Here is a 25,416-nt window from a genome sequence, read left to right as displayed (position 1 = left end):
CACCTCTACTAACCCGCATTGGAGCAGCGTGGTGGAGTATGTTCCATACCCCCCCCGGTTGATTGAGGGGAAGCCTGTGCCCAGCAGTGGGACGTATATAGGCTGTTTATGTATGTATGAGAACACTAGTTTAGTTAAGACATAAGGCTTCTTCTTCTTCTCTCGGGTGGGTAGGTCAATTTTTACATAACGAACGTCTCATCCGCCAAAACTACTGCAGCTTCTCACAACCTGTATAGCCGGGGAAAAGAAGCTGCAGGAAAAGCCTCGGCACAGGGCCCTAGACGTTCTTTAAAAAAACTTCTAAGGCGGTAGTAGTCAATAAAAAAAAATGTTTCTTTCTTCTTTTTAGAATAGATAGTAGTAGTAGTGGGGTAGTAGCGGACAGCGCCAATAATACTGCGACTTACTGATACCTCAAAAAACAAAGGTGACCTTCACACAGGCTACAAGTCCCCAATCTAAGTTTTTGCTCAGATGTATCGCAGTAAATAATATAATAACAGCATAGTAGCCTCCACCTTGATTCGTATTTCCGTTTCCAGTCACGCTATCGGTACCATTTCTGGTCTAGAACATAGCGTCATGCCTGTATCCCTGAAGGGGTAGGCAGAGGTGTATAGTATACAGGGACCGGGCCTCTCCTCACCAGTCATGGTAAGCTCCATGTAATAGGGGGCCAACCTATTGCCACTAACCAGGCACTAATCCTGGAAACCACGTGATATTAATCATCTATGATCCCAACTTGAATTCAAACTCATACAGTGTTACTACAAAACAAAGCCTAAAAGATAAACTATGTTTAAAATATAATCCGTATACGAAAGATCCACCAGTTGGAGACTTCTCCTGCAGAGTGTGCGGTAGAGTTTGCCGCTCTAGGATTGGCTTGCACAGCCATGAAAGAAAGTGCATTTCTTCGAGGCAATGACGTCATAAATCGTCTGAAACAGACGTATAAGGCCAATGATGATAATACGAAGGCCGCGGCGCTACTGTCGCAGATTCTGCATAGTATTATTATGACTTGTCAAGTTAGTTTCATTAAAATCCGCCGACTTCTTTCGTGGCGCGAAATACTATTTCAAACCTAGTTTATTTTAAGAAATGAAATTTAATTTTATTTTATACAAAACAACATACAGTACATACAGTTTATTTTTAGTTTGTGTCAAAAATTCAAATTCAAAATTCAAAAATATCTTTATTCAATGGGTAACATAGTTACACTTTGAATCGTCAATTTTACATAACGAACGTCTCATCCGCCTAAAACTACTGCAGCTTCTCACAACCTGTATAGCCGGGGAAAAGAAGCTGCAAGAAAAACCTCGTCACAGGGCCCTAGACGTTCTTTAAAAAAATAAAAATAAACATAAAATATTGGTATACAATTGAGTAATTTAGCTGCCTAATATCAGTTCTCAGACAGTTAATCCCATGCATTCATATCTTCTAAATAATCACTAACTTTATAATAACCTTTTTTGTAAAGTTTTTGTTTAACTACTGTCTTAAAACAGTTGAAAGGCAAATTCTGAATGTCAATGGGAATCTTATTGTAAAAACGTATACATTGCCCCTTAAAAGATTTAGTTATCTTATGTAATCGACGTGTTTTGTAGTAACACTGTTAAAGTCAAATTCAGTGGTTTAATACCCGAGCCGGGATTCGAACCGGTGACACTAAGATGTAACTCACACGTTCTCGGAACAGGGCGGTTAAAAAGACCACATCAAAGCAATCATCATCATCAGCCCATCAACGTCCCCACTGCTGGGGCACGGGCCTTCCCTATGGATTGATAGGGAGAACGGGCCTTAAACCATCACGCGGGCCCAGTGCGGATTGATGGTTATTAACTACTGCTAATGCAGCCGGGACCAACGGCTTAACGTGCCTTCCGAAGCACGGAGGAGCTCGAGATGAAAACTTTTTTTTTGTGGTCACCCATCCTACGACCGGCCTTTGCGAAAGTTGCTTAACTTCTACATTCATTAAACATTTGTTTGTATTGCGCACTTACTTTTATATGCGCAAATGTAACATTGCAATGTTGCTTTTTTAGATTAAATTGTTTCGATGTGGCATTTTACCTGGTCGTTCTGTTTAATACTACTTATTTGATATTATTTTACATTGTAAGATATTGCATACAAAAGTTTTTTTTTTTTGTTTTGTTTTTTTTTTTGTTTTTTTTTTGTTTGCCGATTGTACTAAGATTTTTAGGTTTCCTGTGATAAGGAGGGATCTCTTTAAAAAAAAAGTTTATTTAGGTAAAATGTACGACACACATATACATTTACAACATTAAAATATACACACATAACATTAATATTTAGTGGGAAAACATAAAGGTACCTATATGGGTGCCGCAGTTCACCAAAAAAGGCCAGGGTTCAGTAAAAATTTACCCAGAGGGCAACACTGATTTTCAACCCACGCCGATCGGATCTGTACACGATATTCGATATTTGAATTACTGCCCTGCAGGTTATAATACACAGGACGACCTTTTAAAATATACGTGCGTCATAAAGATTGCGGACGAGTGGAGTGCAAAGTTGAAGTATGAACTATTTACTTATACTTTTATGGCGCGTGTTTCGCGATCACTTGGTCCTTCCAAGCACTTTCCTTGTAAATTACTAACTCATTGGTGCTGGTTCGAGTAGCGAGGAGCTCGGTGGCGCAGCGGTAAACGCGCTCGGTCTGCGATTGTTGAAGTTAAGCAACTTTCGCAAAGGCCGGTCATAGGATGGGTGACCACAAAAAAAAGTTTTCATCTCGAGCTCCTCCGTGCTTCGGAAGGCACGTTAAGCCGTTGGTCCCGGCTGCATTAGCAGTCGTTAATTACCACCAATCCGCATTGGGCCCGCGTGGTGGTTTAAGGCCCGATCTCCCTATCCATCCATAGGGAAGGCCCGTGCCCCAGCAGTGGGGACGTTAATGGGCTGGTGATGATGGTGCTAGTTCGGCAAATACCTACCAGGGTTTGTAATTACGGCGAGGCACCATCTATTTTACAAAGTATACAATACAAATACACTTTATTGCACCAAAATAAAAATAAATAAGTACAAAAAGTCTCTTAACTAAGTACATGGCAAATGGCGGCCTTATCGCTTAAAGTATATTAGTTACTCCGCTCTGGACACCATCATCATCTCCCTACCATATACCGTTTCTCACAGGGTCCGGTTACCTAACCTGAAGATTTGACAGGTCCGGTTTTTAACAGAAGCGCCTGCCTGTCTCGCCTACCTCCGAAACGCATTTCTTGGGAATGTGGTTTTCCTTCACCGCTGAGCACGTGATAATCACTTTATGATCTAATCTAATCTAGCCTACAAGATCCCACTGCTGGGCAAAGACCTCCCCTTCCTCTTTCCATTTTTCGCGGTCCTGTGCGTACTCCGGCCAGTCCCTCCGGCAAGCGTCCAAGTCGTCAGGCCATCTCTTTCGAGGTCTGCCACGACGCATGTACCCTCATGAGGCACCCAATGCGTGACGATCCGTACCCACCGCTCAGGGTGGGGGGTGGTTTATGATCTAAATATGAATTATTCGAAAACAATTTCGATAATCATTGGTCTCGGGCGGTGCGTGGGCTACCACATCCATGTTACGTATGTAGCAATCCACATAGCTTCTGTAGTATAACATCTTCGCGGCAAGCTGAAGACTTACACCCTGTACAAGTACTGTACTTGACAGAGGGCAGCAGTAACTGTCAGTACTATTCAGAGGCGGAGGACAGGAGTCCTAGTACGGCTTTGTAATAGACTACTCTGGGCGCCATCCCACTTGCATCAGACAGAGTACTGCGGGGCGGAAGGCAAGAGGGAAACCACCGCCCTATTATTCCCTAAAAAGTAGCAACAATGCTACACCGACAAGAGCGTGGCTCTTAAATTAGTGTTCGTTCTTTAATTACAAATACTGAGGTGGATGATTCAAAATTTTTAACCATGATTCTGAGTTTAATTTTATGTGGAATTTCCGGTCGAAAAGTTCATGATTTTAGTGTCTTTTTTAATAATTTTCAGTTCCATGCTTTTGTGACATTATATTCGCTAGATAGCAACTCAAAGTCATTACCTATTTATTTATTTTATGGTGGTTTCAGGGGAGGCCTGTCCCCAGCAGTGGGACGTATATAGGCTGTTTATGTATGTATGGTCAGAATTATCCCTCAAAGATTTCGTTACGATGTCACTTACACCCTGTATAAAAAAAACAACTTTTATCTTTTGAGTCTGCCCAGTGCAGACGGAACTATAATTGATTCGGCGTATTTTGACACGATTCGTTTTCATTGCCCTGATAACTTATTATCAGCCATTTTTAATTTAATTAACATAATAATGTATATGCACGTGGAAAATTTAGTTTTTGTTTTGATGATTTTATGACTAATATTATCGGTCGGTCTTCTAAAGTACCTACCTATATCTATAGAGATAACATTTTAGGTATTGAAATGGTATCTGCTGAGTGCAGTAAATAGCACAGTGTTAATTTATTGTGCAAATTGTTTATAAGTATATTTTATTGTTCATTTTGTTCATTTCTAATTCTATACATAATCAATTGATAAATAAAGACATTACTAGGTATCATAACATAAACATAAACTGCCTATATACGTCCCACTGCTGGGCACAGGCCTCCCCTCAATCAACCGGAGGGGGTATGGAGCATACTCCACCACGCTGCTCCACTGCGGGTTGGTGGAGGTGTTTTTACGGCTAATAGCCGGGACCAACGGCTTAAAGTGCCCTCCGAAGCACGGAATCATCTTACTTTTTCGGACAATCAGGTGATTCAAGCCTGAAAAGTCCTTACCAAACAAAGGACAGTCTCATAAAGTGATTTCGACAATGTCCCCGTCGGGAATCGAACCCGGACCTCCAGATTGTGAGCCTAACGCTCTAACCAGACCACGGAGGCTGTGGGCGTCCAGAGTGGAGCCGCGGTAGCCCAGTTAGTAGAACGGTTGCCTCTTACTTTGAAGTCGCAGGTTCGAAACCAATGATAGTCGATATAAACACATAATAAAGGGTTCTTGCCGCGTTTAAAGTAAGTCAAGGAGTGGAGTAAGTAATACCGGGAGTCTCAAATTCCTACTTTAAACGCGGTAAGAACCCGTTACTATGTGTTTTAATTATGATAATAACCGCGTAAACTTAAAACAATGATAGTCGAAATTGTTTTCGAATGCATGTTTGTATCATAAATGATTATCACGTGCTCAGCGGTGAAATAAAACATTGTGAGGAAATGCATTTTCGGAGGTATGTGACCTAACCTGTATTGGGCTGGTTTTCCCTTCGCGGGTTGGAAGGTCAGACAGGCAGTCGCTTCTGTAAAAAACCGGTCAAATCTTCACGTTAGGTAAGCTGACCGTTTGAAACCGCGCGACAACCGAACGCGGGTAAAGTCGCGGGCGCAAAGCTAGTTATGAATATTTTTTCTTTCTTTTTTTTAATAATGCGACAAGATTCTCGCAAACTCGTTCTCACCGGTTTGTTTAAGTGAAAATATTTAACCGTCAACTTTCACTCTCTCGCGGTCGAACGCCGCTAATTTTGTTAACCGTATTGTGTTAAGTAAGTATGTTGTATGGGACATGCGAAAGTAATATTGTAGGGCAAAACATACGTCACGCTCATAATCCTATCAGGGTGAGCTGTAAACAATGAAAAGACAACTTGTAGTCATTTCTGATGATGAATTCATCATCAAAAACGCCCCCACTGCTGGGGCACGGGCCTTCCCTATGGATGGATAGGGAGATCGGGCCTTAAACCACCACGCGGGCCCAGTGCGGATTGGTGGTTATTAACGACTGCTACTGCAGCCAGGACCAACGGCTTAACGTACCTTCCGAAGCACGGAGGAGCTCGAGATGAAAACTTTTTTTTTGTGGTCACCCATCCTATGACCGGCCTTTGCGAAAGTTGCTTAACTTCAACAATCGCAAACCGAGCGCGTTAACCACTGCGCCACCGAGCTCCTCAATGAATTACGAACCTTGAATGAATAAAATGTACATAAACCCATAGTATAAGAAAACCAGGTATGCTCAAAACTGACAGCTAACATTTCAAGGTTAGCCCAGCTGACGTCATCCGACCCTTGCGTTGCCATTTCGTAAAAAATAAATTACCCACGACCTATGTTTTCATATTTACTTTGCAAGGAATTTTCGAACTTTTAGTAAAAGAGTTACTTACAGTTTTAATGATTTTTATGTATTAACAAGTAATAGTAATTAATGCAATAATAAAATTTACGTCCTTGGAATGTTGGAGATACCAATTTAATGGTAACACAGTGGTAACACGTACGTCATCAAAGGGCTAGCAATGGCGGCATGTTATAGTTTTTTTTTTGTTTTCCCCGAAGGGTAAGGCAAAGGGAACTATGCCCATACAGCCATGTCTGACGTATTTTTTTTCTTGATGATTAATGAAATAATGAAAGGTGATGATGATGAAACCTAAGCCCCCACCCTCGGAGTAGACTCCTACTCCGAACCCCAAACGAATTAACTCAAAAGTCCGCATAAACTTTTGAGTTATGAAGCGGCTTCCCGGCACGAAGCGAAAATAGGCAGATACACTTTGTTCATTGAATACTCCAATATAATAACACTCGCGAATGTCTTCCGACTAACTTAATGCGATCATTAACCACAAAACACCACTTCGTATTAATTATTTAGATTACTCAACGAAGAAAGCAACTGTCCCGTTCCCGTTTATAGGATTGTAATTAGCCTTTATTTATTATTAAGGTTTTGATTGTGTAAATAATGCTGTAAGCTCTCCGAATAAAATAAAATAAAAATACCTGGTTTTGATAAACCATGCATATACCAAAACTTTTGTCAGTACCGGCATCTAGTAATGTCGAGGCAGATTACCAGGTGAACGTTCGGTTTTCCTCATCGACGTTCTTATATTGAGAATATTGAGATTCATGTCTTTGTGCCGAGGTTTTTCTTGCAGCTTCTTTTCCCCGGCTATACAGGTTGTGAGAAGCTGCAGTAGTTTTAGGCGGATGAGACGTTCGTTATGTAAAATTGACGATTCAAAGTGTAACTATGTTACCTACTGAATAAAGATATTTTTGAATTTGAATTTGTCTTTTGAAATGCGACTTAAAATCCGACAGAGTGAAGTACAGTCATGAGCAATATCATGCACCCACTTTAGGACCCTGTCGCACTATCATATTTGACATTTAATGAGGATTACGGTTTAAATTGTCAAAAAAGTTAATGTGACATGGTTGCAAAGTGTATACATATTAATACTCGTGACCATACACAGTAACCTCGTTACACTAAGCGGCTTGTATGCAGGCATTAGCAACGCGCGCGTCATACCAATAAAAATATATCACTTACAGTACAACGTTAGGTTGCGTCCACACTTAAATAAGAAAGTAAGAAAAATTATTTACTTCTATAACGGCTTCCGTCCAGTGGTTTGAGCGTTGGGCTCACTATCCGGAAGTCCCGCGTTCAAATCCCGATGGAGACTTATCACAAAAATCGTTTTGTGATCCCTAGTTTGGTTAGGACATTACAGGCTAATCGCCTGATTGTCCGAAAGTAAGTCCCCATCAACCCTGATGTTAGGGTTACTATTGAGCCGCCAAAGGCCCCTGACTTTGCTCATGTAACGACTACTAACTTACGTAAGTAGTAACCGGGACCAACAACTTAACGTGCCTTCCGAAACACGGACCACCTTACTTTCGGACAATCAGGTGATCAGCCAATAATGTCCTAACCAAACTAGGGATCTCAAAGTGATTTTTGTGATATGTCCTCACCGGGATTAGCACCCGGGACCTCCGGATCGTGAGCCCAAGGCTCAACCACTGGACCACAGAGGCCGTAAAACTAAAAGTAAAACGTATTAACTTATAAATAGCTTGTAAATAATGACTTGCGATGTGTGAGGTCAAAGGGTAAATGGTTGGAAGGTAATAACTGAGTGTGAAGGTACATAGTTCAACGCCGGCGTAGAATCATGTTTTCAAAACATCCATTGTTATGATTTATTAACAAATACTTTATTGCATACATACATAAACAGCCTATATACGTCCCACTGCTGGGCACAGGCCTCCCCTAAATCAACCGAAGGGGTATGGAGCATACCTCGCTGCTTCACTGCGGGTTGGTGGAGGTGTTTTTACTGCTAATAGCCGGGACCAACGGCTTAACGTGCCCTCCGAAGTAAGGAATCATCTGACTTTTTCGGACGATCAGGTGATTCAAGCCTGCAAAGTCCTTACCAAACAAAGAACAGTCTCACAAAGTGATTTCGACATGTCCCCATCGGGAATCGAACCCACTCGACCACAGAAGCTGTTACTTTATTTCACTCACATGAAATATTAAACAAAATAGAAACAGGTTACAATAGCGGGCCTTATTGCTAAGTAAGAATCTCTTCCAGGTAACTGCCAAAGCTCGATAAATTTACAAAAGAAGTTTGTCAAATGTCTTTAAAAAGTTTGAACGTTCTATACCGTCTATCCACAGTGACAGAAAAGCCAGTCCCAGAGAAGCCGCAGCGCACAGGACCCCATGGCGTACAAGTTGTCAACACAGGGCCGGAGCACACGTTCACGCTCGACGAGGAGGCGCTGACAGAGCTGCTGCTGAAGGAGGACATCAGGGACCGTAGCGTGGTCGTCATATCGGTGGCCGGGGCCTTCAGGAAGGGCAAGTCGTTCCTGCTGGACTTCTTCCTGCGGTACATGCATCACAAGGTTGGTAAAGATACACCTAGCGACGACGTACCGCTGAACATCCATCGCAAGATGCACAAAGTACCCACGCCTCACCGGCGTGACCGAACACCTGCACGCAGGAGGATCTGATGAGCGCTGCAGATAGCGCCATACTTGTTGCCAAGTTTTGGGCCTATTTAGTTTGCCATCGACACAATAAGAAGAAAACCGAGCTTACTGTTAGACCAACGTGATAGGTGAGCCGTATCGCCGTAAAAAGAATGCTAGTTTAGAGGTGACGTTTTTTCTGTAGAACTTCGCTTTCAGTCAGATTTTTAATCGTTGAAAATAGAGTAGTTTCCAACTAGTCGAATCAGTTATTTTTTATTAAACATCAAAACACGAAATTACTATGGAATTTGTATGAAAAAGCACACTGTGACGTCATAGAAAAACGTGACAAAATGTCTCATGTGTCATGTTTCTTTATTAAAATTCATAAATAAGTTAAATAGAAAAAAGGAAACGTTTGTCACCTTTAGATCTGTCTTTAGAACTTGGACTTCCAGACCGTGAGGGCAACGCTCTAGCCACTAGACCACGGAGGCTGTACCCCATAATAATGGGACCTTTACTTCCAGTATGGGTGCGGCGGCGGCGGCGACTGGCTTGGAGCCGAGGAGGAGCCCCTGCACGGGTTCAGCTGGAGGGGCGGCTCCGAGCGAGATACCACCGGCATACTCATGTGGTCCGAGGTCTTCAAAGCCACGCTCGACACCGGCGAGAAGGTAGGGCGACCGTCTACTGGCCCACTGACATCTACCCTAAAGCATAGACTAAACCACCTCACCACTATATTGACATTCAGAGTGATTAAACAGAACATAATTATATTATGTAAAAAAGATAACTGTCTGGGAACCGATATTATACAGCCAAATTACAGAATTGTATAACAATATTTTATGTTTTTTTTAATGAACGTCTACGGCGCTGTGCCGAGGTTTTTGTGTGTTGAACATTGACGATCCAAAGTGTAACTATGTTACCTACTGAATAAAAATATTTTTTAATTGAATTTGAATATTTGATTTGATAGCTTAAAGTATTGTTTGAAGCCGTGGTTGCCCAGTTGGCAGAACGCTTGCTTCTCACTTTGAGGTCGCTGTTTCGAATCCAGCACAGGCCTAAATTTGTTTTCGAATTCATGTTTGGATCATAAATGATTATCACGTGCTCAGCGGTGAAGGAAACATCGTGAGGAAACCCACATTCCCGAGAAATGCATTTTCGGAGGTATGTGACCTAACCTGTATTGGGCTGGTTTTCCCTTCGCGGGTTGGAAGGGCAGACAGGCAATCGCTTCTGTAAAAACCGGACCGAAATCTTTAGGTTAGGTAAGCGGATCCTGTGAGAAACGGGATAATGCTAGGGGGATGATGATGACTTGAGGGTTTGTTTGGTTTCAGGTGGCGATAATCCTGCTGGACACGCAGGGCGCGTTCGACAGCGAGTCCACGGTGCGTGACTGCGCCACCGTGTTCGCGCTGTCCACCATGCTGTCTTCAGTACAGATATACAACCTCTCGCAGAACATACAGGAGGACGATCTGCAGCACTTACAGGTACCATTGGACCTCTCATTTTTAGTGTTCCGAACCTCTGTTGGCAACCCCAACATTAAATTTATTTTTTCATAACTGTGACAACATTTTGTCTCTTCACTTCCGTTCTTGCTCTCCGTTTAACTACAGTTTTGCAATTCTCTGGACGTTTTCAACTCAGTCTTAGGCTCAGATAACCAGCCCTCATAGCCATTAGGAATTTTACACCCCAATCCTGACAACCTCAAAAGAAAAAACGGAACTCTTAGGCTGCTTTTCCACCAGAGCTGTGCGAGTATTATTATTGCGTATGGCAGACAAAAATAAAATATCCTGCGTGGATCATATATCCAGCTGAAGCTCCCCTAACCAAGTCTCTGCCGAATCCGTCACACACTGCAGCTCGGCTATGCCACCTGATAAATTTACAAAAGAAGTTTGCCAACCGGGAACCGGTGTAGAGGGCACTCGTTCACTATGTGAGATACGGTTTGATCCGGGTGACTACATTCACAGTATGGCGACTCCTTTAAGCCCGAGCGAGTAAAATGTGTCGTTTGTGGATGTGTGGCTGTGCTGTGGAAATGTGTAGGGGTTTCCACCAGAGCTGTGCGAGGTAAATGTCTCGTACGATGAAGTGTAGCGGAGCTGTCATAATGCGCAAATGTGCGGTGCGAGAATGCGTTACGAAGCTGTGAAATCGTCGCAAACCTCGCAACATATTCCTCGCAACACATCCTTCGCACACATTTCTCGCTTGTTTTGTATGTAGAATGACCTCGCTTCGCAAAACCCTTTTCCACCAGAGCATTAGTAAGGTTAGGCATGAGTACTTACTACATTAGTAAGTAGTAACCGGGACCAACGGCTTAACGTGCCTTCTGAAGTATGGATCATCTTACTTTTTAGATAGTCAGGTGGTCAGCCTGTAATGTCCTAACCAAACTAGGGATCACAAAGTGATTTTTTGTGGTATGTCCCCATGTTGAACCCGGGACCTCCGGATCGTGAGCCCAACGCTCAACCACTGGACCACGGAGGCCGTTTCGGTGGATTGATTGGAGACCTGTGCCCAGCAGTGGGACGTATATAGGCTGTTTATGTTATGTTATGCTGATGTTGGTAACATGTGTTTGTCGTCAGCTGTTCACAGAGTACGGGCGGCTGGCGCTGGAGGACAGCGGGCGCACGCCCTTCCAGCGGCTACAGTTCCTGGTGCGGGACTGGAGCTTCCCCTACGAGGCGCCCTACGGGGCCGACGGCGGCCGCACCATACTACAGCGGCGGCTCAAGGTGTCTTGAAAATATTTTATAATTCTTCTTATCGTGTGGTTTGTGAGGTGGAATACCAACCTCATCAACCCTGGTGTCAAGGTTATTACTTAGCCGCCAAAAGCCCCTGACATGGCTCATGTAACGACTACATACTCAATCAGTAAGTAGTAACCGGGACCACCGACTTAACGTGCCTTCCGAAGCACGGATCATCTTACTTTCGGACAATCAGGTGATCAGCCTGTATTGTCCTAACCAAACTAGGGATCGCAAAGTGATTTTTGTGATATGTCCCCACCAGGATTCGAACCCGGGGCCTCCGGATCGTGAGCCTAACGCTCAACCACTGGACCACGGAGGACGTAATATTTAGTATTCCGAACCTCAAATATTTTATACTGTCTTGGCATGTCATGGGGTATAGAGACTGCACATGATCGCGAGGAGTGGAAATCTGTTATTCGAGCCCTACATTCCAACTGGATAAAAGGATTAGAAGAAAAGAGACCCCCACTGACATCTATAAACAAATTGACTCACATTCGCTCAGGAGTTTTTATAAAACAGTCCCCGAACAGTGGTTATGTAGACAGTATAAGTTAGTTCCCAGTTAGTGCAATGTCGGTTGTACAATGTCGTTACCCGTTGTCGCTTGTGATTGTGGTTCTCTATTTTTATTCATAAAATTACATACATACATACATACATAAACTCACGCCCGTAATCCCTAATGGGGTGGGCAGAGCCACAAGTAATCAAAGACAACTTGCAGCCACTGTTGATACGAAGTCCTAAGCTGGATATGATGAACCTTATGGTGATAAGGGAAAAAAAAAATAAAATTCATAAAATTTTATGTAATAATTTACAATGGCATACTGTTACTTGTCCTGTTATTAGTTACGCATAGTATTAATTTGTCATAACTTTTTAAGCATAATTTTGAAACTCATAACTACTATAAGCATAATAAATAATGATATATAAGCATAATTATTATAAGCATAAAAACTATACTCGGAATAAGAAAAGTTTTGGCACAACTTTGAACATTTTCGAAACTTACTTTTCCCTGGCTGCATTTGGTTCATGATTGTGACTTTTTATATTTTTTGACACTATTTCATGCTGTTGGTCATCATTCAGTATACTATTCGTGTGTAAGATAAACATGCTGGCGGCGTAGGGGTGGCCCAAGGGCCACCCCCGCCTCACCCTAACCTACTGTTATGCCTTGTAAAAATTATGACAAAACACTATTATTCTAAAAAAAAATGATGGATACCTATTTATATGCGAATCAAATTTATACCAACAAATATTAGTCCAAAAATAACTTATACCTAACAAACCAGTATTCCTAGATATTATTATGGTAAAGTACTATTATGCTAAATAACGTTATGCAAAAAGGATTATGATAATTAAAATTATGACAGTAACATTTATGCATTTTAAGAGAAAACCTTGCTGCGGACACTATTGGACAGGTCCGGTTTTTTACAGAAGCGACTGCCTGTCTGACCTTTCAACCCGCGAATAGAAAACCAGCCCAATACAGGTTACGTCACATACCGCCGAAAATGCATTTCTCGGGAATGTGGGTTTCGGGATGTTTTCCTTCACCGCTGAGCACGTAATGATTTATGATCTAAACATAAATTTGAAACCAAATTATGCGATTATTGGTTTAGGCCTGTGCTGGATTCGAACCAGCGACCTCAAAGTGAGAGACAAGCGTTCTACCAACTGGGCTATCGCGGCTTCCTCTGTTCGATTGTATTATAAACATTAGGAAACAACTCCGTGGTCCTCAGGTATCAGATAAGCAGCACCCGGAGCTGCAATCTCTGCGCAAACACATCACGTCGTGCTTCTCCGAGATCGCGTGCTTCCTCATGCCGCACCCCGGCCTGCGCGTCGCCACCAACCCGCAATTTGATGGACGACTCGCTGGTAAGAAACCATAGAGCAAATTAAAAATGCCATACCACACACCAGACACTTCATTCACCGTGTACCGCCTGACGCGTAAGTGCGAGCGAGACAACCACTCCGCGCGCTCCCCCTTACTTCTTAGCACACCCCGGACACTTCATACAAACAACCACGTTTTACAAAGACACTACACATTGACATTATAGTACACGCGCATCTGTGTGTGTGACGTCTGACACCATACGATTCAAGTCTAAAACTATGTTCGAGGGGGTGAGGTAAACCTAGCTCAGACGCTGGTGGGGAGCGGAGAGTTGCCGTTCTATACGTACTATTATTCCTTATTCTATGTCCTTAGCGGCTTACGCCCATTTAATATTAAAGTAACCTCAGACATCCCAAAACATTTTTACTCCATGTCTACAAAAACAACACCTCATATTTCAATCCCATTGTCCGAATGTGTCGGCTTTACAATGAGTTGTCCAAGTTCGACCCTAAATTGGATGTGTTCAACAGATATGTCGGACCCTACAAACGTACCTGTCTAGAAGTCCTCAGCCAGCAATACCATGTGCCTAACAAAAGTAGTTAACCATGCTTGCCCTCCGTGACGGAATGTTTCTTTTCACTTTTTTTTCCTTGTTTTATTTTGTTGTTATTTAGTAATTAACCACTTTTTAGCATTTAACTGCAACTAACCTCACGTTACAAAATTTCCTAACCATGCCGTGTATACACGTTTGGGTTTCAATCTAGTTATTACCCACATCTGTAACCTTTTATTTTCGCATGCCATGATTGTTACCTGTTGTGTGTACCTTTTAAATAAATAAATAAATAAAGTAAGACCCAGAGGGGGTGAGGTCGGCGCCCAATACAAACTAGTGCGGGGCGGAAAGTTACCGTACTATACGTATATTCTTTATTCTATGGCTATAATGCAGTAATAGATGAATAAAGTCGCCAACAGGGTATTTGACTGGGTCAAAGATTATAAAACGCTAAGACAGTCTAAGGTGATCAAAAATCTGACTTTACTTTTCGATTAAAATATTTTTTATTGACTTTTATTAATTTGAATTTGACTTATGTGAATTAATTTAATGACATTTATTTAAATCTGTACAACAATTAATTTAATAATAGGACCTTTGTATGAATTGACACTTTTATATTTTAAATTTTATAAATTTTGGTAATTTAAATGCACGGTAAACTATATTTATTGTAACATCTGTCACACACCATTTATGGCAAATGAAGAATCTTATCTTAATGTAAATTTAAATAAGTGTTACAAAAAAACACATGTCATTGCGACTTATTTTCGAATTTTGTTTATGAATTAAGTAACAATGGGTACGTAGTTTGACCGCTTATTGATGACCTCACAGTATTTCTATACAAACTCCAAAGAAAATTTTCGTTTTGACGCTTCGTAAACAGTATCTCATATGACTGGGTTTCCAAGTAGCCTATTGTGCTGTAATGTTGCTTTGTCCCCAAGACTCCTCTGCTACCCGCATCCAGCGTTTTCTCACAACCTTTAGAAGGTTATCGGCCCATCTTGTGGGGGGCCTGCCTACGCTGGATTTACAGTCATGAGCAATATAATGTACCCACTTTAGGACTCTGTCGCACTAACATATTTGACATTTAGTGAGACTTACAGTTCAATTTGACAAAAAGTTAATGTGACATGAAGTGTTTTGTGTGTGTGTGTGTGTGTGTGTGTAGTGAGTGTGTGTGTAATGCTCGTGACCGTACAATATTACGATAACTATAAAAGGCTAGTTTCCAACCAGTCAAATCAGTTACTTTTTACTAAACAAAACACGGAATTACCATGAAATTTGTATGAAGCAACCTGTGACGTCATAGAAAAACGTGACCAAATGACGCACTCATTATTATTACGAGTACATCTTTCTTTAAAATTTATAAATCTTCTTGTCATGTGGGTTGATGAGGTTGGTATTCCACCTCACAACCCAAACGATGAGAAGGAGATATATATTTTTTATTTTTTTTCTAGCGTCAGGATTATTAGTGAGCCGCCAAATGCCCCTGACATGGCTCATGTGTTTATAAATAAGTGGAATGGAAAAAAGAAAACGTTTTTTGTCACCTTTAGATCTGTCTTTATTTAGTAATTAGAATTTCATAATTTATCTTTGACCTAGGGAACTACCTAATTATTCCCCTCTGTTTTTTGACACCTTTAGATCTGTCTTTATTTAGTAATCAGAATTACATAATTTATCTTTGACCTAGGGAACTACCCAATTATTCCCCTCTCGTTGCAGACATCGAGCCAGAGTTCAAGCGGTCCCTGCAGCAGCTGGTGCCGATGCTGCTGTCCCCACAGAACCTGGTGCCAAAGCTGATCAACGGGCAGCGCGTGAAAGCCAAGGACCTCGTCCAGTACTTCAAGTCGTACATGAACATTTATAAGGGGAATGAATTACCTGAACCTAAGAGTATGCTTGTGGTGAGTTGTTGCTAGTTTGACTACTAGTTTTTGCCCGCGGCTTCGCTCGTTTTTCTAATGTATCAAAGTTTAGCTTGTTACCTTGAAAACTGCTAAAAGTCCCATATAAAATTGCTCCGTCCACGCATGATGATCTGTGCTTCGGAAGGCACGTGAAGCCGTTGGTCCCAGCTGTTACCCGCTACACCAACCCGCAGTGGAGCAGCGTGATGGAGTATGCTTCATACCCCCTCCGGCTGATTATGGGGAGGCCTGTGCTTAGCTGTGGGACGTATATAGGCTATTTATTGTTTTATTCCCGTTGTGCTCACGATCCGGAGGTCTCGGGTTCGAATCCCGGTGGGGACAAATCACTTTGTGATCCCTAGTTTGATTAGGCTGACCACCTGACTGACCAAAAAGTAAGATGATACGTGCTTCGGAAGGCACGGTATGCCGTTGGTCCCGGTTATTACTTACTGATGTAAGTACTTAGTCGTTACAAGAGTCATGTCAGGGGCCTTTGCGGCTCAGTAATAAACCTGACACCAGGGATGATGGAGTAGTTTTGTAACATGTGCAACCCGGACGGATTCGGACATCCATACACAAAACTTACCTCCCACATTTTTCCGCATTCTCACCCTTATATTTTCTTCCAGGCAACAGCAGAAGCGAACAACCTAACAGCAGTAGCGGAAGCTAAGGAAGTGTACACGCTGCTAATGGAGGAGGTGTGCGGGGGGGCGAAGCCCTACCTGCAGTCGCAGCTGCTGGAGGCGGAGCACGGCCGGGCGCGGGACAAGGCGCTGCATGCCTTCCACGCCAAGCGGAAGATGGGCGGAGATGAATTTAGCCAGTCCTACTGTGAACAACTCACTACGGTAACGCCTCATTTCAATCAAAAACATTTTTTATTTTTTTAAAAAACGTCTAGGGCCCTGTGCCGAGGTTTTTCTTGCAGCTTCTTTTCCCCGGCTATACGGGTTGTGAGAAGCTGCAGTAGTTTAGGCGGATGAGACGTTCGTTATGTAAAATTGACGATTCAAAGTGTAACTATGTTACCTACCGAATTCGAATCAATCAATAATACTTTAATGCACAACGACATATACAAAGGACATAAACATAGGACATAAGGTATTTTGTTTTTTCCTGTTTGTGCAATAAAGTATTTGTTATGTTATAAACATACGAATAAAAACATATAATAGGCGGCCTTATTCCTAAATAGCAATTTGTGCCAGGCAACCTTAGGGTGAAAGAAATTTATGCATTGGGGCACGGACTGGTGCAATAAATATATAATGATACCAACATAACTAAAAAAATAATAAACATACACGCATATGTGTATATGCGCAAATGTCAAATTGCAATATTGCTTTGTTAGATTAATTACTTCGTCATAAACTGCCTATATACGTCCCACTGCTGGGCACAGGCCTCCCCTCAATCAACCGGAGGGGGTATGGAGCATACTCCACCACGCTGCTCCACTGCGGGTTGGTGGAATTACTTCGATGTGGCCTTTTTAACCCCCGAGATCGAAATTACTTTCCGGCAATTGGGTGATCAGCCAGCAATGTTCGTCTTTCTTTATTTCTAGAGGTTTTACGAGAACTATCTATATAAATCAACCCACTAAACCCGGTATCTGTATCTGAAAAAGGAATATTGCTATTTGACATTTGTTTGCATTGCGAACTTACTTTTATATGCACAAATGTCAAATTGCAATATTGCTTTTCTATATGAATTGCAGTATCAGTACTGGTTGGAGGCCGAGGAAATGGACTCTGGTAGGGTTCTAGAACATCACCGATTGAGAAATTGGTCGGTGTACTGCGGAACGGAAGGCGATTGGTGTAAACACCGTTGTACACGCCCTATCTATGGAGTAATGAAGGCGATTACTCCATCGACCCCTCCGAGGAGCTCGGTAGCGCAGCGGTAAACGCGCTCGGTCTGCGATTGTTGAAGTTAAGCAACATTCGCAAAGGCCGGTCATAGGATGGGTGACCACAAAAAAAAAACTTTTCATCTCGAGCTCCTCCGTGCTTCGGAAGGCACGTTAAGCCGTTGGTCCCGGCTGCATTAGCAGTCGTTAATAACCATCAATCCGCACTGGGCCCGCGTGATGGTTTAACGCCCGATCTCCCTACCCATCCATAGGGAAGGCCCGTGCCCCAGCAGTGGGGACGTTAATGGGCTGATGATGATGACTCCACCGACAAGAGCGCGGCTCTTAAATAAAGGAGAGATGAATTGCTTCGATGTGGTCTTTTTAACCCCCAGGACCTAGAAGAACAATTCAACCAGTTCCGCGCGCACAACGAGAGCAAGAACATCTTCAAGGCGGCGCGGACGCCCTCCGTGTTCTTTGCCATCGCCATGGTGTTCTACGTACTCAGTGGCATCTTCGGACTAGTGGGGCTCTACCCGCTGGCCAATCTCTGCAACCTCGCCATGGGGATGGCGCTGCTTACGCTGGTCCTGTGGGCTTATATCAGGTATGACCATTTTAATAAGGACTGTGACAAATATTCGTAAGGGTTAGCCCTATTTTATCCCGCATTATACATGGGATGTAAACATATCTGGAGAGGAATGGATGTATAATTGTATACAGGGTGTTAGTGACATCGTAACGAAAACTTTGAGGGATGATTCAGACCATGATTCTGAGTTGATATCAAGTGCAATTTTCCGTCGCAAAAGTATGGATAGGAAAATAATTAAAAAAAAAAAAACAAAAAAAAAACATGAATTTTTTGACAGGAAATTCCACTTGATATCAACTCAGAATCATGGTCTGAATCATCCCCCTCAATATTCGTTACTGTGTCACTAACACCCATACCTACTTGTATGGCTACCGTATGTACTTGTACGGGGTGTAAGTGACATCGTAACGAATTCTGAGAGGGATGATTCAGCTGATTATTCTGAGTTAATATCAAGTGGAATTTTCCATCGCAAATGTATAGAATTGAAAATAATTTAAAAAAACTAAAAAAATACATGATTTTTGCGACGGAAAAATCCACTTGATATCGACTCAGAATCATAGTCTGAATCATCCCTCAAAGTTTTCATTACGATGTCACTAACACCCTTTATACTATACACCTCTGCCTAGCCCTTCGGGGATACAGGCGTGATGTTGAGTAAAGGTATGAATTGTAAATAAAGCGGTGGTGGCTTTGCAGGTACAGCGGCGAGATGCGCGAGCTGGGAGTCACCATTGACGACACCGCTAACGTGCTCTGGGATAACGTGAGTACACTATCTACATCACCATACATCCATACACACGCACCATACATCCATACACACGCACCATACATCCATACACAAGCACCATACATCCATACACACGCACCATACATCGACATAACACACACACAAGTTTTCACGACAGGAAATCACTAAATAAGTAGGCAACTTGCAAACGATTAACACAATCGACAGCTTTCTTTTTTTGACGTGACTTAACGTAGATTTGCCGCTACTTGGCCGAACAAATGGGGAGCGCTGAAGGCTCTCACCCGGTACAACGTTTAAGACAACAGGCCTGAGGGTGCCCAGTTGGGCGCGAACCTCGGATCAGGGCGTCGTCTGAGAGGGAAAATATTTGAAAGAATTAATCGATGCTAACGGGTCGATAGCGATAAGCGCTGATTGAGGGAAATCGACGACCACGCTGGCGGGGTCGATATCGGGGACAATCGACAACGACAGTTATAAAAATGTATGGGATTGACATGTCTTTATGTCACTCTCATACATTTTTCAAATATTTTTTGCACATTATCTTGCGATTTCTAGTCAAAACGTGCGCTCTAACTCTATTTCACACTGCTATTAGCATTTATTACACGCAGACTGAGGAGCTCGGTGGCGCAGCGGTAAACGCGCTCGGTCTGCGATTGTTGAAGTTAAGCAACTTTCGCAAAGGCCGGTCATAGGATGGGTGACCACAAAAAAAGTTTTCATCTCGAGCTCCTCCGTGCTTCGGAAGGCACGTTAAGCCGTTGGTCCCGGCTGCATTAGCAGTCATTAATAACCATCAATCTGCACTGGGCCCGCGTGATGGTTTAAGGCCCGATCTCGCTATCCATCCATAGGGAAGGCCCGTGCCCCAGCAGTGGGGACGTTAATGGGCTGATGATGATGACACGCATACTAATCAAATATTTCGAACTTACAAAACGTTTCGTCAAAATCATATAACATTGTCCTTTGCAGGTAATGAAGCCCATGTACCAAGCATGTTTAGAGAAGGGTATGGAGCACGCAGCGGCGGCGGCGGCGGAGCGCGCCTTAGGGCCTTCCGGCGCACCCAACGGCAAACACAAACTGTTGTGATGCCCCCGACACCATACACACACCAGCAGACCACCTACTACATCATACCACTCTGGATACTGGCAAATTGAGCGAGGGAATATGACGGAATGGCGACCAAGTTTGCCATTAAGTCATTGTGAAAACGAAGAAGGAAAAACACAGAAACTATCTATATTCAGTCATAGCTTTGGACACAGTCGACAAGTTTACACTGACTGTCGAAATAACAGCAATAATATGACTTGTAAAGGAATCATTAGATGTGGACAAAATACAGACAAAAGTATAGTTAAAAGATGGACTCTATTTACAGATCTGTATGGAGAGGAGAAACAAATACAAAATGATAAGATATTTAACGCAGATAATAAAGATCACTGTATAGACTTTGAAAGATCTCACAGATTTTCAAGAACAATACATTTTTTGGCTCAAAAGACTGCATGTCATTTCACGATCAATTTAAAACTCCGTTCCAAAACGCCATAAATGTTAAGGACATCAGCCAACCGATTATGCTCAATGATATCTCAGCTCAGAAAGTTTTAAAAGGTTGTGAAATTCAAGGAGATAATAAATCAACAAAGTATTTTGAAAATATCATCTTAAGTATAGGACTTAAATGCCTGTTCAGTGTTCTAGGCAGTTTTCAAATAGAAGATAATGAAACTGAGCTTAATAAACAACTTAAGTAAAGTGCAAATTGCTACAAATAATTTTTGAAATGTCGTCCAAAAGTTCGTGAATATAGTTCGAAAGCTGAAATGTCCTCGAGAGTTGCGCAAGGCGAGCATATCAGACGTTTTGAAGAGTGTTATAAAATTTGGAGTATACAGTTAGTTTGTGTGTTTCTGTGTGTGCGGGTGAAACCTCGGCTGGTTGCGGATAAGCCAGGTGAGTTCAGAGCTAAACACACATACATATTTGAAGCCTTTGCGAATATGGCCCAGTCCTTAATAACAAATCCCCTTTGATTAACTATTGTCACAAATAGGACACTGCATACAAAAATCATGTTTTTGCCGTGAGCCGCCTTACACCATGCGTGCGACCGAGACAGACAATTCGCGCGCGCTCTCTTACTCCTTACCTGCTAACGGCTTAAATAGACTAAAGTGGCCACTATTGGTGAGATAAAACCAAGCCCGTAACGTTGCGGCGGACATTGTCCCTTCTATATGTAGTATATTTTTATTCTATGATTAAATTCCCATTGTTTATCTATTGTGTCTAAAATCTGGGGGTAAGTGGGTAGTTGTTATCGTAGAAAGTTTTACGGTCTGCCAATATTCTTAAAGCCCTTGTGACTAATCGATAGATAGCAGTGTTGCCAATTAAGCAATACAACAGTTTTAGTATTTCTTTTTACTTGCCACTGAAACTATGATATTTTTACATTATGACACATGTATGTATGCGTGTATAGTTCTAAATTCATTAAAGAAATATTGTAGAGTAGGAAAGTGAGTGTCTCCCGACTTTAGCATAAAAGAGGTATTGAGGTATAGGATCGGTGGTGGATCGCATCAGGTATAGAGGTGTTTACAGAGACCGAAGTTTTAAGTAGTTGTAGCATAGACAAATTTATAAGTTGCTTCCTTAGTACAACTTGAGCCATGAGTAAAACGTTTAAAATTAAAAAGCGATTATTGATATGACAAAGTAGATGTGAAGCGTTTATTCAACAACGCTTCGAGGATCCCAATATTGGCATCAGAAAGTATATTTGGTAAAGTTCAAGTTAATGTGTTCATTTTATAATGAATGTATGTGAGCGGCCATGTTGGATTAAAAAGCAACAGTTTTAACTAGATAATTCGAAATAAACACGACCTTTATTAAATCATAACTAATAGTCTAACGTAATTTGTATAATAAAGTAGGATATTGTTAATTCACAACATTTAAACAGTTGCACAAATACCAAAACATATTTTATGTAAGTGTAAATTTGGAGAAATAAAGAAATATTTTTCAAAATCACTTGTTGTGCCGCACTGAGGTTGAGAGGTACTTAAATCACGATTTTTCAATATAAAATAGATTGTCATCAGAAAATAGTATTTGTAAATATTTTTCCAAATGTAGACGAAAACATATCTCATAGAAAAAGTATCATAGAAAAAGGATTTTTCCAAAAATGTGCCAATTAATTTCAACAAAGTTTCGGAAGTTTATGAAGTTCCATCGACATGGGATCAAATAATTATATTTGTTGTAGATTTCAGAGTTTATTTTGTTGATGAAAAATAAAATGTTTTTTTTCCCTACGAAAAATAGTTTTCTTAATAATAATACTCCATTTAATTTCTTGCCAGAATTTCCCAGTTGGACATTGACGAGTTATATTTTTGTATCATGGTTGTGACACATTTGTTTTAATTTTGTTTAATATTGACACCAAACATGTATATAGGAAATGTAAATAAAAGCCAAAAGTGCCTAAATTCACTTCTACTATTGTCGCCTAGAGACAATCGGAGCTAGATTTAGTCAGTCCAGTTCCTTCAACAGGTTAATAACAGTAGAACCAATCTTGAAATATTTGCATTTTTAAACTATATTTTGTAAAACTAGGTACATATTGGTACACACTCATTTTCATATATATTTTTAAATGCTATGATTATTTTGTATTTTTATAACTTTCACTTTATGTAGGCTCTACACAGCTCTGTTGTGCCAAAATAATAAATAAATTGTCATTGGTTGTAAAACTGTTTGTTTCAAAAACATTTGGCTTCTCCCTAAGGCTAGTCAAGACATTGACTGCTTCATGACAATATATTCTTATGTATTACTACATGTGTTGTCTTATGAGTGTTATAATTAAAATCGAAGGTTATGTCAATTTTCTTCATTCTAGTGTAATTGTTATTATGGATACGTCAAAATCTTTGTTTTAAAAATCATAATGCATATGTATATTTTTAGGATATTTTTTTAGTATTAGTTTAGTCTATTGTTTTAATCTTGTTCACTTCACTATTATGTTTTAAAAATGGCTACAATTTGCGCCAGCGCACGCGTTACACGCTTATTGGCCGATGGTTGACCAATCAGCGGGGAGAACGGAGCGGAGCGCTGTGATTGGTCGAAGCTCACGTCACGCTGGCCATGCTCAATTCTCACTTAAATTAGGATAGTTTTATTTTACTGTTGAACGTTTTAAATGTTATTTATTCATTCGGCCGGCGCGAGGCCGCGACCAGGTCTTGGCACAGATATTTTTAAACCCTAAAAACTTCATGTAAAATAAAATTAAAAACATGTGTGCTAAGACAAAGGTCTACTTTGAATACTGTAGGGTAAACGCAGTGTTTCGCTGACCCGAGTATTATTGTTTTTGATGTTTGTTGTGAGTAGATTGGTGTGTTTACCCTGTACATCGGTTTAGGAGTAAGTTGTCTTTCCTATAATAGATGCCTTGGACCTTTGTAATATGATATAAAATTGAAGTGTCTCTACTAACTTGTCGTGTAACATTGGCAATTTTGAAACTGCTTTAGGCAACTACTTAATTTCCATAGAAAGTTACCAGTGTGATAGAGATAGCAATACTCCTATGACGTCAGATTGAAGTCACTTACATAAGAGAGACAGAGACGGGGATATAATAAAGAGATTACTGAGTTCACCTAGTTTGAATAACATTTCCATTTTGATACTTTTAAGGATTAGTTTATCAGTATAAAAGGCAGTCTGTGTGATTGTAATAAGGCATCTATTACAGTCGTCCTAAGGCCCTCTATCGGCCGAAGCTAAGCTCATATTATAAGCAATGTTTACAGAGGAATGTTTTTAATTATGTTATCTATTTTAGTGCCATAAGTCTGCGATCGATGTGCGGCGCGTCCGTCACTAGATCAGAGCTTATCTTACTCGAATTAAGTCACATTTTCGTGTAGCATGTAATAAATTTGTGTTTCTTTTGAATTAAAAAATAAAAAGGTAGATCCAAAAACCAACGCACATTACTTTACGCATGAGTGGATCCTTGGATCATGGGGTTCCATGCAATTTTATATTCTTTACGGAGATAGGTTGTCTGCACCTACTTCCCCTCCCCCCCTAACCCCCCAAAGCCTTAACAGCTGGATCCGCTCCTGACCTTACGGCCGATATCTTAAAAACCAAATACATGATATCATCCCCTCACACCAAAATGTTTTGCCAGATTATTCAGATTTTCCGATAGATGGCGCTGAATAAAAACCTATCGTTTTGAGACAATTTGGTAATCGCTGGTAGATTCCAAAAACGTTCAAATGAAAGGATGGCATAGATCGTGCCTTCATCCCTTTTTTTACTACTTACGTGAATTTATAATCCTGAGTCTAAATGAGTCTTATGACCCGTGGTAGATAATTGGTTTGAATGCGCGCCACAAAAGTCCCGCGGATTTCAATGGAACTAAATGTCATAACAATTCTATGCAAACACTGAAACAACAGAGCCGCAGCCGCGGGATTCATGGCGCGGGGGCAAGCTAAGAACTAAGAAAAGGCCAAAGCAACTAGTTTTAAAAACGATATTGCTATTTGGCAGCTGTTTGCATTGCGCACTTACTTTTATATGCGCAAACGTCCCGCGTGAACCTAGCTCAACCACTGATGGGGAGCGGAGAATTGTCGTTCTATACGTAGTATTATTCCTTATTCTATGCCAAAGGTTATCGTACCAGGCTTCTCTCTCTTGGCTCGATTGTCTTGTTTACGAAGTATATAATGTCTTTGCATTACCTTCTTTTCCCAATCCACCATATTTGAATTTCTGTAAAATAGTGTTGCTATAGTTAAAATATAAGTGGCGGACGGCCGCTCTGGTCACCCTGTCTCGTGAACATTTTGTACATTGGTTTCGGTATAGGTAATAATTGATACATGTATAATTATAACGCAATGTATTAATAAAGGTCTTATTTTTTATATCGTTTGTTTTATTAATTTTATTTCGTATTAAATAATCTTAGAATTTTGCATGTAATAGGCTAATTTCCAACTAGTCAAATC

General features: G+C 41.2%; 2 protein-coding genes across 5 annotated transcripts in view; one reads left to right on the top strand and one right to left on the bottom strand.

Moving 5' to 3' along the window:
* Positions 1-25,332, top strand: part of LOC126375263 (atlastin) — a 46,014-nt gene extending 20,682 nt beyond the window's left edge. For all 4 annotated transcript variants that reach the window (XM_050022189.1, XM_050022190.1, XM_050022191.1 and 1 more), the window contains 10 exons: positions 8,571-8,800; positions 9,403-9,549; positions 10,231-10,386; positions 11,509-11,658; positions 13,458-13,596; positions 15,888-16,072; positions 16,714-16,935; positions 18,350-18,564; positions 19,264-19,330; positions 20,303-25,332. In XM_050022189.1, coding sequence (XP_049878146.1) covers positions 8,571-8,800; positions 9,403-9,549; positions 10,231-10,386; positions 11,509-11,658; positions 13,458-13,596; positions 15,888-16,072; positions 16,714-16,935; positions 18,350-18,564; positions 19,264-19,330; positions 20,303-20,422 — 1,631 coding nt within the window. In that variant the 3' untranslated portion in view covers positions 20,423-25,332. The remainder of the gene's footprint in view (positions 1-8,570; positions 8,801-9,402; positions 9,550-10,230; positions 10,387-11,508; positions 11,659-13,457; positions 13,597-15,887; positions 16,073-16,713; positions 16,936-18,349; positions 18,565-19,263; positions 19,331-20,302) is intronic.
* The window catches only part of LOC126375344 (ATP synthase-coupling factor 6, mitochondrial), a 153,017-nt gene that overhangs the window by 90,347 nt on the left and 37,254 nt on the right, over positions 1-25,416 (bottom strand). The gene's annotated exons all lie outside the window — the stretch shown is intronic.

The sequence above is a fragment of the Pectinophora gossypiella genome, chromosome 18, assembly GCF_024362695.1.
Source record: "Pectinophora gossypiella chromosome 18, ilPecGoss1.1, whole genome shotgun sequence".
Lineage (NCBI taxonomy): Eukaryota > Metazoa > Arthropoda > Insecta > Lepidoptera > Gelechiidae > Pectinophora > Pectinophora gossypiella.
The sequence above is the reverse complement of the archived record's forward strand: the minus strand, read 5'-3'. Positions and strand labels throughout refer to the sequence as shown.